A 19,669-nucleotide genomic window follows, 5' to 3' on the forward strand; every position below is an offset into this window, starting at 1 on the left:
ACAAGAAATTATGGAACAGGTCTCCCCTGTCCCATCTGCCTCTCTGGAGGACTGCTGTGTGGATCAAAATAGCATTAACACCTCTGCTTACTGTCCCTCTCCCTCATCCTGTGTTCACAATAGCTTGTTACCAAACTGCTCTTACTACTGTATGTCATGCTTGTTAATATTGTAGCTACGCTTACTGTGGTTCGTTTTGCAGTACTGTAAGCACAAAGTTGCTTTATGATGCCAGCAAGTTGACTTTAACATTGATATTGTGAAAGAGTCCACTTTCAGGAGCAATCAACTTTTTTAACATCATCATCATCATTATTGATTACATTTCCATAAGATATTTGTCTTAAAATTGAAGTGTTTGATGAACACTTGCTGAATTAAACTGGCATCATGATGAAGTCACAATGAAGTAACATACAACAGTTTGAAATGTTTTTCATTGCATAGTGTGCCATTCACATGCTATAAAACATAATGTATAGTGTAAGGGTAACACTTTAGTTTAGGGACCAATTTTTTTTTATCATTTTTTTATTATTATTTCACTTATTTTTTTAATTTTTTTTTTTTTTTATTGGATTAAAATAATCCCAATTTGTGTTTACAAAATGTGTAAATATGAGAAATATGTGAAGGACTTGCTGTTGAATTTTGTAATTTTGAATAAGTAATAAGTCTCGGTTAGTCTAACATAGTAAACATAGCAAGTTTTTTTAAATAATAAATAAAAAGAAAGTAGAATAGAAAGAGAATAAAGAACAATAGTGATTAATGAACAATAATGAACTTTTTTAAATAAACAGAAAACAAGTAGATAAAATAGAATTTGGATAGAGAGTGCTAGAGTTAGAAGGCCAAATAAAAATGGAAGAGATGTGTTTTAGCCGTTTCTGGAGGGACAGAAATCTCTCAGGTTACATTAAAATATCTTGATCTGTTTTAATGATGAACAGAAGTCTCATGGGTTTGAAATGACATGAGGGTGAATGAATGGTGACAGAAAGTTTTTTTGCGTGAACTATTCGCTTTAACAAGATATAAACACAACATAGCAGCTTACATTTTCTAGAACTGTCGATTTGACCATCTCTGAAGAGTTGAGATCAATAATTCATTCTTCAGATCTTTCACATCTCTGAAACTGACCAACAACGAACACACACACACATTCATATAGTGGATCACTTTATTTCTGAATTCAATACACACACACTGGCCTCTGCAATCAAGCAGGCAGTTGATACACATATTCCTTTAATGTGTCAGTTCCAAGTAAACCTAGTGCACACACTTGCATACACAACATAAAATATTTAACATGAGAGGCTGTGGGTTTTCAAAGGAGAGCGAAACCTATATCCAGACCCGCTTGAGAAATGCCGCTCTTTCCTTGCCAGCTTTCAACACGTATCTTCAGTTTTATGTTTTTCTTGTTGTTGTTTTTTTTTTTTTTTTTTTTGAGGTTTGAGGATATCAGCTGGAGGTATTGTGTCTCAGCTGTTAAAGTGTCTGATTGATTTTTTCAGGAAGATGTGTTTTCTCATGTCGAGATTTCCGTTCATCTTAGATTTCTGAAAAGTGGCTCTAGAAAAAAAGACTGTGTCTTCAGATGCTGCTGTGCTAAAGTGTTTCTTTGAACACAGAAAAATGAGCAATCGATGCGATGAAAGAACAACATTCAGTGTGTCTGCGTGTTTGTACAATATATTTCACTCCTTGAACATTCTGTCATGTGATATGTCTGTGAACATAAGTATGCATGTGTAAGTGTGTAATTGCTCTTTGCACATTGTCATGCTGTCAACTCTAATAATCCCTGTGCTTTCACTGCTATTCAGACTGAGAGTAATTGTAATCATTAATGAGTTCAATACATGGGGTCACTTCTGCATGCCACATTGTCTTTTTGCTCTTATAAAACAAGCCTGCTCTTTAAATGATACACATACACACACTTGCATCAGCTGAGCACAGAATCTCTTCTCTCGGCTTATTCTTCTTATCTGTGTTCATGACTGGCTTCTTTCCTCAAATCTCCTCTCTTTCTATCTGTACTTCTGATGATGTTACTGCATGCTTTGGTTATAATTAGAGGTGCTTGGCAAAGCTCTTTTCGAAACCTCTAACCCTAAGTACTGAGCTTGTTGAGGAGACGAGTGGTATTAGTGATCTGATTTAAGATACTTAGTTTGGCAGATAATAAAATGCCATAGATTTACACTCTGCTGCAGCCAAATCTGGAGATAGCCACCTAGCAACCATTCAGAATTCCCTAGCGTTTGCATAACAATGCACTACAAAATACTGTACTCTGAAGACCTCAGCAACTGCAAAGCAACCACATATACTGTAACATCCTAGCATCCTTAGCAGCTGCATAGCAACACCCTAGCAACTAGCCACTTATCACAATTATCACAATTATCCCAGCATCATCAAGAACTACATAGCCTTGAAAACCACCAGTTATATTTTAGCATTTTTAGTTACTGCATGGTAATGCCCTGGCAACCACACACAACATATTAGCATCCTTAGCAGCTGCACTATCCTTAAAAACTGCATAGCAGTGCCCTGGCAACCACCCCAAACATCCTAGCTTCTTTTGAAAATGCAGAGCAATACCCTGGCATCACCCACATCAAAACTGTATAGCAACTCCCTGCCAACTGCCAAAACATCCTGGCTCCTTAGCAGTTGAATAGCAATGCCCTGGCAACCACCTACAACATCCTACTATCCTTAGAAAAAAATTGCCTTGACGACCTCCCACATCATTATACATCCTTAGAAACTGCATAGGAACACCCTGACAACCACCCATAACATCCTAAAATCCTTAGGATATGTAAAGCAATGTTAAGGCAACCGCCCACAACATCCTAGCATCCTTAGCAGCTGCATGGCAACACCCTGGCAACCAACAACAACATCCCAAAATCCTTAGGATATGCAAAGTGATGTTCAGGCAAACACCCACAATATCTTAGCAACATCCTAACAACCATCCTTAGAAACCATATAGCAACACCCTGGTAACCACCCACAACATCCTAAAAACCTTAGGATATACGAAGCAATGTTCAGGCAGCCAGCCACAACATCCTAAAATCCTTTAAAATGCAAAGCAATGTTGATTCAACCATCCACAATATCCTTCCATCCTTAGAAACTATATAGAAACACCCTGGCAACCACCAACAACATCCTAGCACATAGGAACATTTTGACAACTACCCACAACATCCTGCCATCCTTAATGCATAACAAGTGCCTTGACAACCTCCCACAATATCTTAGCAACATCCTAACAACCATCCTTAGAAACCACACAGCAATGCCTTGACAACTACCCACAACATCCTAGCATCCTTAGAAAACACCCTGGCCACCACCCACTATGTCCTAAAATCCTTAACATATGCAAAGCAATGTTTGTGCAACCACCGACAATATCCTACCATCCTTAGAAACCACATAGCAACACCCTGGCAACAACCCACAATATCTTATCATCCTTAGAAACCACATAGCAACAACATCCTACCGTACTTAATGCATAACAATGCCTAGACAACCACCCACAATATATAAGCAACACCATAACGACCATCCTTAGAAACCACATAGAAACACCTTGGCAACCACCCACAACATCCTAAAATCCTTAGAAAATGCAAAGCAATGTTCTGGCAACCATCAACAATATCATAGAGTCCTTAGAAACCAAATAGTAACACCCTGGCGACCACCCACAAAATCCTACTGTCCTTAGAAAATCACATAGCAACACCTTGTCAACTACCCACAGCATCCTACCATCCTTAATGCATAACAATGCCTAGACAACCACTCACAGTATCTTAGCAATGTCCTAACAACCATTCTTAGAAGCCACACTGCAATGCCTTGACAACCACCCACAACATCCTAGCATCCTTAGAAACCACATAGCAACACCCAGGCAACCACCCACAACATATTAGCATCCTTAAAAACCACATAGCAACAACATTCTAAAATCCTTTAAAATGCAAAGAAATGTTGATTCAACCATCCACAATATCCTTCCATCCAGCAACACCATAACGACCATCCTTAGAAACCACATAGCAACTACTTGGCAACCACCCACAACATCCTAAAATCCTTAGAAAATGCAAAGCAATGTTCTGGCAACCACCCACAATATCCAACAATCCTTAGAAACTAAATAGTAACACCCTGGCAACCACCCACAAAATCATACCGTCCTTAGAAACCACATAGCAACACCCTGGCAACCACCCACAACATCCTAGCATTTTTAGAAATCACATAGCAACACCTTGACAACTACCCACAACATCCTACCATCCTTAATGCATAACAACACTTAGACAACCATTCACAGTATCTTAGAAACATCCTAACAACCATCCTTAGAAACCATACAGCAATGCCTTGACAACTACCCACAACAATCTAGCATCCTTAGCAACTGCATAGGTACAATGGCCTGTTTTTTGTAAGATTGCATTCATAATTACTCTCAGTGCTCTTCATAATCAGTCATATTCACACTATAAAACTCTCTCAGTAAGTGTTTGTTATTATGTAAGTGTGTATAAGAAGGGTGATGGTGCATACTGTTCTACAGCAAGTTTCTAAACTTTAAAACTCTTAAGTTTGTGTGTGTGTGTGTGTGTGTGTGTGTGTGTGTGTGTGTGTGTGTGTGTGTGTGTGTGTGTGTGTGTGTGTGTGTGTGTGTGTGTGTGATAATGAGTGTGAGAGCTGGGGAGGTGAGATAAATGCTGTTGGTAATGCTGCGTGATGTCATTCAGCTCCATGCCTTGGGCAGTCAGGAAGAGAATGTGAAAAAATATTATCATTACCATTTCATTGCAAATTGTTTGAGCATGTATATTGAAACAGCCCCTGTGGAGAATATGACTGCGCTGAATGGAATTAACACTGAAGTAACTCTGCATGGAGCATGTTGTACGTCTTTAGTTGTGTACCTGTAAGTTGTGTTACACTTTACGCCACGTTCAGCAGATTTAGCTGGTTATCTGTACTTCACTAGAGTGCGAACAGTAAAATCAATATTTCGCCCATCCTTCCGTCAGTTTAAGATGGATAGAGGCACTTTAGTCTTCAAGCACACTCAATGCGCGTGCACACACACACACACACACACTCACGCCAGCGATTGAAGTGTAGCAGGCTAATGGATTACACACTATGTCTCTAGACTGGACTTTAATGAATGATGAATATTATCGCTATCCAGTTCTGTCCATCATGCTCTGTCTTTGTCTTCCCCTCAGATAAACACCGTTGCTGTTGTTGGAAATGTGACTCAGGTGTTCAGAGGAGAGCGACACATTAAATCAAAACTGTGCTAGATCTGTCTGTCACATACTGCCTGAACCATTCCGTAATTACCCAGAAGGCTTTTCAGGACGATACAGTTTGAAGATAAGGGTATGTTTCAATCAGCTCAGTAGTAAGTTCACTATCCGAGGAGTCAGACATTTTAAACCTGTCCAGTTATGAGAATCATTACTGTGCACTGAGGCGTTCACTCCCTAGAAATTCCCAGAATGCACCTCAGCCAAGGCGGCTGATCGCCATAATTCTTCTTTTTCCATAATAGTGGAATTTCTTAAATCATTAGATGACTTATGCTTTTGTTAAACATATTTTATGGATGTATATTCTTAGTTTGTGCACGTGAATTGTTTTTTGTGAATATATATATTTTTTTTTTACGTGCACGTGAAGTGGGTTTCATGCATGTGAATTGGGATACAAATGTGTGTATTGTGTCTTTTGCGTGAATTATTATTGAGTCTAATCTGCCTCCATAGATGACAAATGCAAGTGTAAATATATGACAAAGACTTATTTTCTGTCTGTAAAAGATATTTATGAAATTTTAAGTATTATATTTTAATCAACAATAATTTGTATTAATATTATTAAGAAAACAGTAAAGGAATAATCATAGGATTAGTGCAAGTGTAAATATATGACAAAACCTTATTATCTGATATTTAAAATATTATATTCAATTTAACAATATTTACAATAATTGTTATATTATACACTTATATTTATATTACAAAACAGTCTTGCAAGATTAATCAGAGGATGAGTGCAAGTGTAAATATGTTGAGGCCTTAAAGGGTTAGTTCAGCCAAAAACGAAAATTATGTCATTAATGACTCACCCTCATGTCGTTCCAAACCCGTTAGACCTCCGTTCATCTTCGGAACACAGTATAAGATATTTTAGATTTAGTCCGAGAGCTTTCTGTCCCTCCATTGAGAATGTATGTACGGTATACTGTCCACGTGCGGATGATCATATCGTTCGTTATATTGTTAGTCCATGTGACATCAGAGGGTCCGTTAGAATTTGTTGAAGCACTCGAAAATACATTTTGGTCCAAAAATAACAAAAATTACGACTTTATTTATCATTTTCTTCTCTTCCGGGTCTGTTGTGAGTGCGTTCACAACGCTGCATTGACGCCGCTGACGTATGATGCTGCTGACGTGTTATCTTTGTTATTGGGTGCACCAGAAAACACGTCAGCAGCGTCGTACGTCAACAGTAACAGCTGTCACGTTCACAACAGACCCGGAAGAGAAGAAAATGATGAATAAAGTCGTAATTTTTGTTATTTTTGGAGCAAAATGTATTTTCGATGCTTCAATAAATTCTAACGGACCCTCTGATGCCACATGGACTAATTTTATGATGTTTTTATTACCTTTCTGGACGTGGACAGTATACCGTACATACATTTTCAATGGAGGGACTGAAATCTCTCGGACTAAATCTAAAATATCTTAAACTGTCTTCCGAAGATGAACGGAGGTCTCACGGGTTTGGAACGACATGAGGGTGAGTCATTAATGACATAATTTTCATTTTTGGCTGAACTAACTCTTTAAGTTCTGTCTTTAAACTAGAGTTTGAATTAACAATGTTACAACAATTTCCATATATTTCCACTTAAGTATACTAATTTGAGTTATTAGATGCTGATTAAAAATAATAGCATTTAAATATTTATTTATTTATAGATTCATAATAATTTGTTTAATTTGTATATGCCAGACAAGCTCACATTTCACAATTCCAGTGTATTTTAAATGTTATACAGCAGTTTTGATATACTGTTACTTTTATTACCTGACAATGTATGACCCCATAATTGTGCCAAATTGAGTCATCAGTGTCTCAATGTTTAGTGGATCAAGGCTGTTGCTTGTGCCTGAATTTATGTCCACAGTGTACTGATTGATGAAGTTGGGATCTAGGGAGTGGACTGAGACACAGCACAAGAGTAGTGAGTCAGCTACGACAAAATGGAAAGCACTATTATTAAACCATCGAACTGGTTTACAGGCACATTAAAGTGTGATACAGGACCAGTGATGGGCTTTTAGGTTGAGGGAGGGAGAGAAGGTAATTGCTTGGTTTATGTGGCGGTAAAATGATTCTAAATTTTAGCACACAGACATAAACTGGGGGCGTTTGTGAAGGTATGTGTTTGCTGCTGAATTTGAGATGAATCCATTCTCACTATGCTGTAAAGCAGCAGTGCAGCACCTGTCATATGACACCAGGGAAAGCACAGCGCTTAGCAGGAGCCATCTGTTTCACACGCACAACACTCTCTCACATCCAGACCCACCAGTTCACACAAACACAATGCAGAGCACAGCCTCGCTTCATGAGAGGTGACCCCATTACACTGGACACTTTTGAGGAATTTGTTCCTGGATCAGTAGAGAGAATATTGATCTTTTTACCCACAGTATCCTGTAAATATGTTTTTTTTTTCTTTTTTGAAGCTGTAAGACGTATGTTTTACCAGAAAATACAGTCTTTTGTTTCAGTCTGTCTAGTTCTAAACATCACTGTTACGCTTATATTTTTGGTAATTACAGTAATTGATTAATTGTGATTCCTGAGTGAAAATTGTGTATACACCAGGTTCTTTTAGTGTACAGTGGTACAGGACAACATTAGGTAAATTAATTGTTTGAGGTGTAAGATAACAAAATATCAAAACAAGTGGCATTTATTTGAAAGAAACATACTGTAGTACAAGCATGTTTCAATACACACTATTTTAATCTTTCTAGTTCAAAATTTCACGTTTAATGTGTCACTTGTCACTTCTTTGTAATTATTTGTGAAATGTATTAGAAATTTCTGAATGAAAGATTTTCAAAGTAAATCCTACACCTTTTTTTCAGTATACAAATAGACATCATAGAGCATTAGAAATTAATAGTTGGATGTGCCAGAACTTTCTTCAGTTAAACAAGGAGAAAACTGAAGTTATTGCATTTAGAAACAAAGATGAAGTTCTCAAAGTGAATGCATACTTTGACTAGGGGTCTAACAACTAAAAATCAAGTCAGGAATCTCGGTGTGATTCTGTAGACAGACCTTAGTTTCAGTAGTCATGTCAAAGCAGTAACTACTGTAAATCAGCATACTATCATCTAAAAAAAAACATGGCAAAAATGAGATGTTTTGGTCCCAGTCAAGACTTAGAGAAACTTGTGCATGCCTTTATCACCAGCAGGGTGGACTATTATAATGGTCTCCTCACCGGCCTTCCCAAGAAGACTATTAGACAGCTGCAGCTCATCTGAGCATATCACACCAGTCCTCAGGTCCTCACACTGGCTTCCAGTTACATTTAGGGCTTGATTTTAAAGTACTTTTACTCGTTTACAAATCACTCAATGGCATAGGACCTAAATACAATGCAGATATGTTCACTGAATATAAACCTAACAGAGCTCTCAGATCATTAGGATCGAGTCAGTTAGAAATACCAAGGGTTCACACAAAACAAGGGGAGTCTGCTTTTAGTTATTATGCCACCCGCAGTTGGAATCAGCTTCCAGAAGAGATCAGATGTGCTAAAACATTAGTCACATTTAAATGCAGACTCAAAACTCATCTGTTTAGCTGTGCATTTATTGAATGAGCAATGTGCAATGTCCGAACTGATTGTACTATATTTTATGTATAATCATTTTCTATTCTTAACTGTTTTAAATTCATTTAAAACCTTTTAATAAATTTTTAAATCATTTTCAAAGTTTTTAAATTCCTTGTTTTATTGTTATCTATATTTTTTATTATTATTTTCTTTTCTATTATGTAAAACACTTTGAATTACCATTGTGTATGAAATGTGCTATATAAATAAACTTGCCTTGCCTTGCAAATACGAGTTATAAAGTCAGAATTGTGAGATATAAACTTGCAATTCTAAGAACATATAAGTCAAAATCCCCTCAAAATTGGACTTTAACTCGTAATTGCAAGTTTATATCTCACAATTCTGACTTTATAACTCGTAATTGCAAGTATTTATCTCGCATATCTGACTTTATAACTCACAATTGTGAGTTTATATCTCACAACTCTGACTATTTTTTTACTCAATACTCGCAATACCTTCTTTTTTTTTTTCAGTGGCGGAAACGGGCTTCCATACATATCAGATCTCAAAATTATGTTATTTCAAACACTCGACTGATGTTGTGGAGTAAAATCATGTTATTAAATGTCCTCTTTTATTGGACAACGCTTCTCTTTCAGTTGTTTGGGGCGTGGTGCTTTTTAAATGCAAGTTAGCGACTCAAACTCAGTGCTTGCAGAGATCGAGCACTACTGTGAATTTATTCAGTTAGTTAAAAAAACAAACTTCCAAATATTTTGAGTGCTAATTGTAATAAAAATTCATTAATTTTTAGCATGATGCGGGCCACAAATTTAATGCAGACGGGCCGCCTGTTGAGTACCCTAATCAGTGTTTTGTTTTTTGTTTTAGTTTTTTCATAAATTGATGCATTTTCTGGCTGCCCAGTGCTTTAACTAATATACCCAACCTGGCAACCATATGCATGAAAAAAAGTGATTTCTCTTAAGATATTTTGCTCAAATAAAGGTGTAATACAGCCAGTCTGTTTTCTTTTTACACGGTCATTCATTCAAACTATGTAAGTTGATGTTCTCTCGCAACAATTCCAATGAAATGTAAAAAATACATAAATAAAAATAAAAAAATTAAAATGACAATAATCGTGATTATTAATATTTATTTTATATTTTTGTGCAAAATAATTGTGATTAACCGTTTACCCATTCTCATGCAGTATGCAAATAAAACAAATGCTTGCGTTATTGATTGGCACAACTGAATATAATTATAAGCATTGCATATTAAGTTTTACCTTACCAATAAATGCCATCAGAGGTAAAGCTCTCATAATGAACAATTCATTCTGTGTATTGTTTTCAATTTTGATCTTTATTCTTTTCCAGGTATAGATCAATCCACATCCTAAGCACCAGAAAAGGCTAGAAGAGAGGCAAACATGCTGGCTAACCTGCTCACCGTCCTCCGAAACTTCACGGAGAGGTGCGTTCATGATAAATGTTCTTTTAATGTTCAAGATGATTATGTTAAGATATATAAAAATGTGCCTTAGGTGCATTCTAACACTGGAATAATCCTTCTAATGAGTGTTTTCCATTGTTTCTGTGGAACATCACTCCCTTTTTGCCTTTTAATCTTTTCATCCAAGGTGCCTGCTCTTTAAAAACCTGCAAGAAAGGTGGATTATATTCCTCTTTGTGCCATTAGGAAATGAAGGTGGCAGCCAGGCGAGAGTCTACAGAGGATTAGTCTCTTTGAGTCACTGTTATAATCAAGTGAATAATCTTCCCTAGTGTTCCCGCAAACATGCTCTCATTCACCCAGTGTAGATATTAGTGTATTTTAATGCCTGCTAAAAGGCTTTGGCTTTAAATAGTCTTTTTTTCGCTAGATTAATCTCAGCTATCTGTTTCTGGGTTCTGTGCTGTTTATTATTTTATCCGGTTTTTGGATGATTGAGTGAGCTTACACTGATGTAAACTGGCAAATTTAATTGCATAAAACCCTCATCGGATCCGTCTGCTCCTTGTCTGCTTTAAAAACCACTGAAGTAACAAGCTACAATAAGAAATGTGTGACAAATTTAGATGAACTCTCGTGTTTGGAGTCTGATAGACCCCAACAGCCATTTAAAAGCTCAAAGTGTCAGGTTGATGAATTTATTACTTTTCCTAATCTTAAAGGAACTTATTATATTAAAAAATCTAATAACATCCAAGAAACAATCTCTGTCAAAATATTGCTTTCATTCTGTTTGGAATTTTAGAGACTCCAGATATTAAACGAATAAATGCATTGAATTTTCACATGATTTTCCAATTATTGTGGACAGACACCACTGCCAGTTTACATTTGGATTTATTTAATTGCATTTTTATGTTTTTGCCAGGGTCAATTAGCCTGTCATAGAATGTGATATATTTAAAAAAGTTATTTTAAAATCTAATAATATTTCACAGTTTTTACTGTATTTTTGATTAAATAAATGCAGCCTTGGTGAGCATAAGATTATTTAATTATTAATTATTCCAAACATCAAATCAAATCAGCATACTAGACAGATTTTTAAAGGATCATGACACTAAAGACTGGAGTAATGATACTGAAGATTTAGCTTTGCATCACAGAGAATAAATTACATTTTACAATATATTCACATAAAAAAAACTGTTATTTTAAACTGTAATAATATTTCACTTTTTTACTGTATTTTTGATCAAATAAATGCATCCTTGGTGAGCAGAAGGCACATTCAGAAACATTCCCAATCCCAAGCATTCTGGTAGTCTATGTAATGTAAATTCTTATACATATATTCCTGGAGTCTCTGGAGCCATTCAGTAAGTCATTTGCAACCAAACAAGTAATATTTAAAAATTTACCCTGGTACATACCCTGCTTGATTTTCTATTCAGTCACATGCAAAATTACAGCAATCATAACCCATCTGCTGTGTTGTTCCCCTCCATACCTTTAGGGGGCAGTGCAAGCTGTTTTTTCCTCAGACATAAATACATTAAACTGCCGCCACCCATCATGTTAGAGGCGTAATAGCTGTGGGTGCAGAGAGAGAGATATGAGAATGGAAAGGCCAGCACTTCTGTGTGCCGCAGAGATACGCCATAGACAGCGGCAGGTGGGGGATCGTAAAATCTGCAGTGGCCGACTGGGTGCTGAGTGTGCAGGTGTAAAAAGACAAGTTGTTTTTCATCATGTACACCATTGCGTTTGTGTATGTGTGTACATAACTGCAGACTTAAGTTTGAGAGATGGCTGCGATTTAATAAAGGGTCTATATGTTGTTGTGTAGTGGGGTGGGTGGGTTGCAGGATGTTTCGTAAGTGAAAATTGTTCCTGCAATCAAGCATAAGACAAATGTCATGTGTTCTGTCTCTAAATGTCATATTGTGAAGTAATTTCTGTTATTTTGCCTCATCGGAAGTGTTTGTATGTCGGGGAATGATGAGATCACTTATGTTGTTGCAAACTTGTAAGACTTTCTATATTCTGTGGCACAAAAAGTAGATATTTTGAAGAATGTTAATGCTTTTCTTTTTCACAAGTTCCAGGTTCTGTAAAATAAGTATAGAACAAATAATTCAAAATTAGTTTTAAAAAAAAATAAGAAGAAATGTTTCTCACACACACACACACACACACACACACACACACACACACACACACACACCGGTCAAAAGTTTGGAAGTGTTTTTTTTTTTTTTCTTCGTTTTTTGGTTTAGATTTCATCCAAACATAAATAGATATTTATATCCATAGTCTTTAAAAAAAAAATTCCACAGAGAAAATGCATTTTAGAACAGCATGCGAGTTGTAAATGACACGATGAAAGTCCTGAAGGTTACAAGAGTTTGTGAATGGGAAGGAAAGGACACAATATAAGTGTGTGTGTAGATAATTAATGAGGGATTTGGGGGGTCTTCACTCTGATTGGGATCAGAAAGGTAATGAAGAGATGCTCTCATTAGTGTGTGCTCATGGATATGAGTGTTTGGAGGACTTTGTGCATGTGTGTTACCTCACTCACATGTCCATGCGTGGAGGGGGTCAGGAAGTGAATCTGCATAATTTGACAAATAAAACCCCACTGAGTGTACATAATTAGGCTACACTCTGCTGTACTTGAGCTAAAGTTTGAGAGTCTGTGTCGAGAGTCCACAGGTGTGTATTTATGAAAGGGTATCAAAAGCTCTGCCCGAAATTGCTTCCTAGCCCCTATATAGTGCACTATAAGTTGCTATACTTTTTCTATGGTGTTTTATTTTTATTACAGTTTGCTTATAATTTTTTGGCATGCCATCCTGCAGCGCCCCTGCTGTTTGCACAACAAGAACAATTGGATTACAGGATGCTGTTATTTTGCTCTATACCATCCAGCCATGTTGGAGACTCGAGCAGATGTGCATCTGAGATCACCAGACCTGATTACAACAAACAAAAGCAGCCCGCAGGACTCGCCCAAATCCTCCTCCCACTTTTCCTCTTCTCTTCCTCCTTTGTTTTTGCCCTCACCATGTAGGCTTGAAGCTATTCTTTGTGTTTTCCATTTTATTTGTGATGTTATGTGTTTATTGATTGGCCAGTAACGTCTAGACCTGAATTGATTGAGGTCTTTTATGTCTCCATAGTGGGGTTATATTGGAGCAGCATGACTGGTAATGATATTAGCTGGGGTTTAGGTTTGCGAACACTCCCACACATACAAACGCACACACATACAAGCAAACACAAAGAAACGTCGACTCTTGCCCATGATGGCCCAACAAGAGCTTTGGCAGGAGGCGGTCTGATGTCTGGCAGGTCCTGCAGAGGTCACTTGTGTTGGCTTGCACTAGCTGTCGATTAATACTTTGAGTGGTCTGCTGGCCTGATTCCTGAGTCTGGAGAGGATGAAGATGCTCTGAGAGATCGTTAACGTTAAGCAAAAGAAAAAAATCAGGCCTTTGTAATCTTTCATCAAAATGTAATAAATTACTCCTCCACCTTTCCTTTTTCAAGGAAGTTACTTAAGGCCAAGTAAAATGTTCATCAGATGCCAAAAAGTTGCTTTCAGCTGTTGTAGGTAATACAGCCTTTGTAAAAAAATTTTTTAAAAAACATCAAAAAATGTACCTATACATACATTTCATTCCTTTTCAACAGATTAGGACTACAGGAGCAGATTATGGATTTAGTTTGGTGCCGTTCCTAATACAATGTTTTGACCTCAAAACACGTTTGTCATAGTGCATAATTTGTAAACAAATACATTTTTCCACTTGCATCAAACAGCTCCATATGTTTGGCTTTTCAGATGACGTTAACTTGCTCGGTAGCACACCTGGTACTGCACTGTGTGGCACAAATCCCTTCAAACACAGGCTGCACTACTCAATAAAAGACTTGTAAAAGGAACTTAAATGGCATGATTGCTTCAGCAAGTGTGTTTTTATGTCACGTTTGCTTTTGTTAACACTATTGATTAGGTTTGTGTAGGTCTTACATTATTCTCAAACGCAATGGAGTGTTAACATTTCAGTGCCACTCACCAGACATTTAATTTCCAAACTGACAAAATATGCAATGTAATAAAATTCTTCCAGATTCATGTTCATGTTACCAAACAAAATCACTTTATGAATCAGGTTATCAGCGTCTTGTTCAGCCTGTTCTTTATCTTTAGTTTGCAGTTTGCAAGCCATGAATTCTGCACCAAATTGCTCATGACAATGGCAGTAATTGCAAATAGCAATACGTTTAAAAAAGAAGCATCAATGGGATACATTGAGATGCTCTCAGTGGTTAACTTGAACTTTAGCCTCCATGTATTGCATTGTCTGGGAGCTGAACCCATACTTTAACATTGCAAGCATCTTGCTCTACTATTTGGGCAACAGTACAGGAACACTTTTACATATAATATGGGTTTCATACAGTATGACTTCTAGAGAGAAAAAGCGAGAGAGAAAGTGGGAGGTATCAGTCCGAACAGCTGAACTGATTTCATTTCATGCTTGAAAGTCACCCAGAATGGAGGACAAAGTGTCTCCAAGTTACCTTTGCAACTTCTGACATGGATGCACATTAAACCTGAAGGCACCTTCTGTGTTTTTGTCTACTCCATGCTTGTTGTTCCTGTTCACAGTGCTGGTTCTTCCCCTCCTCCCTCACTTTCTCTCACTCTCTGTTTCTTGTTCTCTCTCTGGTCGGCGAGATAAACTCATGAAACACAATTTGAATTTTAATCCGCAACAGTAATGCTCGCATGCTTTCCTTGCAGTCGGGCTCTGGCACGTAAAGAAAGAGAGAGACATAGAGCTGGGACTCAACTGTCAACCATGCAAAATGAACACAATAGGCGTTGTATAAGCTGTTTCACACAAAAACACACAATGGTAAACTCAAACACAAATAAACAACAACAAGAAGAGATGAAAAAGAGCTTATGAAGAAGAGGTTCCAGCAGATTAAATCTCTTGCTTCTTTCTTATTGGTTTATTGGCTTATTTTTTGCTCATGTTGAGTTGTGTTCTGGGTCATTTCATGCTGCCGGATCACCAGGTAAAGAGTTTCCCCTGCAGTCAATTTTAATAAATGATAGTGGCCCCTAAAGCCCAGGGCCCTCATTTATTTTAAGTCTCTTTGCTTAGCTAGTAAGTGCATCTTGGTTTAAGAATTTTTAGATATTTTGACTAGAAACAAGACAAAATACTAAGTAAGATAAGCCTTTTTTTTTTTGCAGTGTGTCTGTTACCAATTATACAAATGTCTAGCTTGAAGTATGAATTTATAAATTGAGTATTTGCAATTAAAGGAAACATGCAGCGGCACTTTCTTTTTGTAGTATTTCCATTCTACCACTAGATTCTCTGTGTAAGCAGGCTCAGAGTTGTGCTTATATTTACAAACATTCCTCATAAGTACAAGTTGGTATATCCCACAATTTGCATGAAACTGTCCTTACACACACATATGTGTGCGTACGCACTGTTGATAAATAAGGGCCCAGGATCGGGCCAAGGGCAGGGAGGCAACGTGGGTACAGTAGACATTCATGTGCTATTTTTAGACTCACTCCTGCTTGGCCCTGTGTGGCATCTGCAGATCCTTGCCTGTTAACATCAGTGCCTTCAATTTATGAGACGATACATCAGCTGATATATTAGAAGAGAGAAATACTGATCTCACAGGTGCACCCAGTCATTTTTTTCCTCATTAAGACATTATTTTTATACAAAATGAATGAATAATATTTTTAAAGAATATGTTTGATATTATGTGCCAGGTTTTCTGCAGGTCTTAAAAAGTCTTAATTTTGACTTTTGACAAATTAAAGCCTTAAAATCATAACAGAAAGTTTTTGCCTTAGAGCTGGTTCACTCAAAAATAAAAATTCTGTCATCATTTACTCAAACTTACGTTGTTTCAAACCTGTTATGAGTTGACGGCAGCCATTGACCTCCACTATGGAAAAAATACTGTGGAAGTCAATAGCTACGATTAACTGTTTGGTTATCAACATTCTTTAAAATATTTAATTTTATGTTCAATAGATGCAAGAAACTCATACAGGTTTGGAACAACATGAGGGTGAGTAAATTATGACAAAATTCTCACCTTTGTGTGAGCTATCCCTTTAACTCAGGATATATATTTACTTGAAATGCAAAATTAAGATAGTTGAAGTAGTTTTCCGTGTAACAGAAACAAATTTCTTAAAAACAAATTATGATTTATGAAAATGTTTTTTCCTTGATTTTTCTGAGCCCCTACACTGACAAATATTTGTTCTTGTTTTAATCATGAACTTGCTTCATTTTAATCAATTTCTCTGAAAACAAGACCTCCAAGAAATTGTGCTTTTCAGTGAATCTTAAGAAACTTAAGACATTTGCACTGGAAAACAAGACAAAAATACTGAGGAAGAACAGCACTATTTATTTATTTATTTATTTTTTTTGCTGTGTGTTCAGAAGATACGGTAAAAGTTATTTTTGTGTTCTAGTTAAGCTATTTTGTCAAATGAATTAATGGAGATCTGCTGAATGTTGTATTTTGTTGCTAATGCAGCTCATTTTCTGCTCCCTAGACAATTACATTCGGAGAACATACTGTATTACCCTTTCGATTTAATCTTGAAATTGTCTTAAAAAGTCTTAAATGGACCTTCATAAAACCCGCAGAACCCCTGATGTGTCTCCGGTTCTATCGGTAGCTAAAAAGAAACCATTAAAACACCATAAAAGTATGAAGGTGGCAGAATTTTTTTCATTGCTGTTCCTATGGAGGCCATTTGTGCCATGACAGAAACTAAATCTCCCTTTCTCCTCTCTCCTTCTGCTCCTTTGATTCCTGTTACCTGCTGTTTCCATTGCAGGGTTTAATTTATAATTGATTTAAAAGGCGATCATACATAATTCATTTCTGTTTGCTAATGAGGCCTAAAAGAAATTGACAGATCCAGCTGAGTATTAGTTTTCTACAGGCGCACAGTTAATTGATACCTCCCAATGAATATTGGCTCAGGTCTGGACCCTGTTTTATTATTGATAAGAATTGATTAACTTTGTTACAGACACCTGCAGACAAGTTGGTGTGATGGCAACTTTGGGGTAACAGAGTGTCATATTACTGTGGTCAAAAATGATCTCATCTTGACCCTTTTTGTACCATCTCTCTCTTTCTCCTTCTCCTTCTAAAGTTAAGCTATAACAACATTCATTAAGAGTTTCTTCTCTTCTTTTTTTTACTATTTATGAGAGTCATTATTGCTTCTGTGATTAGTGCAGAGATGTGACTTCAGAAATCCACTGGGAATTTTAAAGTGGGAATGCACATAATGTAAATAATATATACACTCTTGTTTAAAAGTCTGGGATCAGTAAGATTTCTTATTCTCATCAAGGCTGCATTTATTTGATCAAAAATACAGAAATGAAATGTTATTACACTTTAAAATAATGGTATTCTATTTTAATATACTTTAAAATATAATTTATTTCTGTGATGCAAAGCTAAATTTTCATTATTCCTGTCAGTGTCACATAATCACATAATCTCACATGCTGATTTATTGTCAGTATTGAAAATCGTTTTTGCAGCTATATATATATATATATATATATATATATATATATATATATATATATATATATATATATAGCTGCAGAACCTGTGATACTTTTTTAAGGATTCTTTGATGAATAAAAAGGTAAAAATGAAATATTTTCAGAAATATTTTCTAACAATATACTCTAAGTCTTTACACATGCTTACTGAATAAAAGTATTCATTTCTTTCAAAAAAGAAAGAAAAAAATACCAACAATTATGAATAATAATGTATATTGTAAAATAAATATATTATTTGCATGTATAACAATTAAGGATTTACATCTTTCAGATATTTAACAATTTGCATTTTCTAACGCTTGAAATAGTCAGTAACTCTTTTCTTTCATGCTTGGAATTGCGGCAGCAATTGCTAATTTATGTGTGTAATTGTGAGTGTATGTGTATGACTGATTTTTTGTATCTGTCAGGATGCACAATATTTGGGTGAATTTTATATAGCAGGTGGATTTTAAAGCGAGTAGATATGTTCATTTTGTGAATTGGTCCTTGGAGAGGTGATGAGAAATCAAATTTGCCTTTACATATTAAAATCATTGTTGATCTATGATAAACATACTGCGAGCGAATAAGGCAGAAGATACTGTTCTTTCTAAACACTAGAACGTGCTTTTCCTGGCTGTGTTTTGCACCAGCCACACTGCATATCCTTCCAGAGCATCCCAACATTAGGAAAGAGAGCCTGAAGTTTATTTTTAACAAGGTCCCCAATCATTTCAGCCTGACCTTAACGGTTTGTGCAGCACATTTCAGCGCAGATTGTTTTGTGAACCTGTCACAGTGTAATGCAGGCTTTGCATTGGAATGGCTCTTATGAGAGCTGTTACTGCCTCTGCAAGAGTCATTAGCACACTATATGAGTCGCATTAAAATACATACGTAGTTGCTTGAGCTCTGCAATGTCCATAAAGGACACTCCATTGATTTCCCTTATTAACTTGCGTCAGAGAGGGACTGTTATTGAAGCATGGGGCAGTGCAAACTACACTTGATCCAACAGCAAACCCACTGTGTGAGAGCAGCAAAGTGCCATTTGTATAAAATGATTGGAGTAGTCCGGCATTCATCCCCAGAGTGAAGTCAAGTCTGTCGTTTCAGCGGGAGATCAAATCATGACATTTTGATTAAAAATTATGGGCTTAAAAAATTAAGGCAAGACACTGCATGTGTCGTGATGGATCTCACCATACGTCCCCAGTGGGCTGATTACATTTAAAAATAGCAAACATTTGTTTTCTCAAATGTTATGTTTATTAAATATGCAAACGAGACATATGCAAATATGCACATTTCCAGAACAGAAATCAGAACATTGGATAAAGGCTGGTTCAAAACACTTGTTTAATTTTATTGACATACTAAATCAAAGGTTTTTATAGAGGTGATTTTATCACTGCATAAATCAGAAAATAACAGCCAGAAAACACACACACATTTTTACAACGTTTTTGTAATTTTGCATTACATTACTTGTTCACCAATGGATGCTCTGCAGTGAATGGGTACCGTCAGAACGAGAGTCCAAACAGCTGATAAATACATTACAATAATCCACAAGTAATCTACATCTTGTGAA

General features: G+C 36.4%; 1 protein-coding gene across 3 annotated transcripts in view; it reads left to right on the forward strand.

Annotated features, from left to right (window-relative positions):
• Positions 1-19,669, forward strand: part of LOC109102771 (A-kinase anchor protein SPHKAP) — a 117,807-nt gene that overhangs the window by 36,391 nt on the left and 61,747 nt on the right. Inside the window, exons 1-2 of one of the 3 annotated variants that reach the window (XM_042743485.1) lie at positions 5,332-5,466; positions 10,351-10,447. In XM_042743485.1, the coding sequence (XP_042599419.1) occupies positions 10,404-10,447 (44 nt within the window). In that variant the 5' untranslated portion in view covers positions 5,332-5,466; positions 10,351-10,403. Of the gene's footprint in view, positions 1-5,331; positions 5,467-10,350; positions 10,448-19,669 lie in introns of those variants that run through there. The other 2 variants (XM_042743488.1, XM_042743486.1) reach the window with 2 other exon arrangements.

The sequence above is a fragment of the Cyprinus carpio genome, chromosome B18, assembly GCF_018340385.1.
Source record: "Cyprinus carpio isolate SPL01 chromosome B18, ASM1834038v1, whole genome shotgun sequence".
NCBI classification, from domain to species: domain Eukaryota; kingdom Metazoa; phylum Chordata; class Actinopteri; order Cypriniformes; family Cyprinidae; genus Cyprinus; species Cyprinus carpio.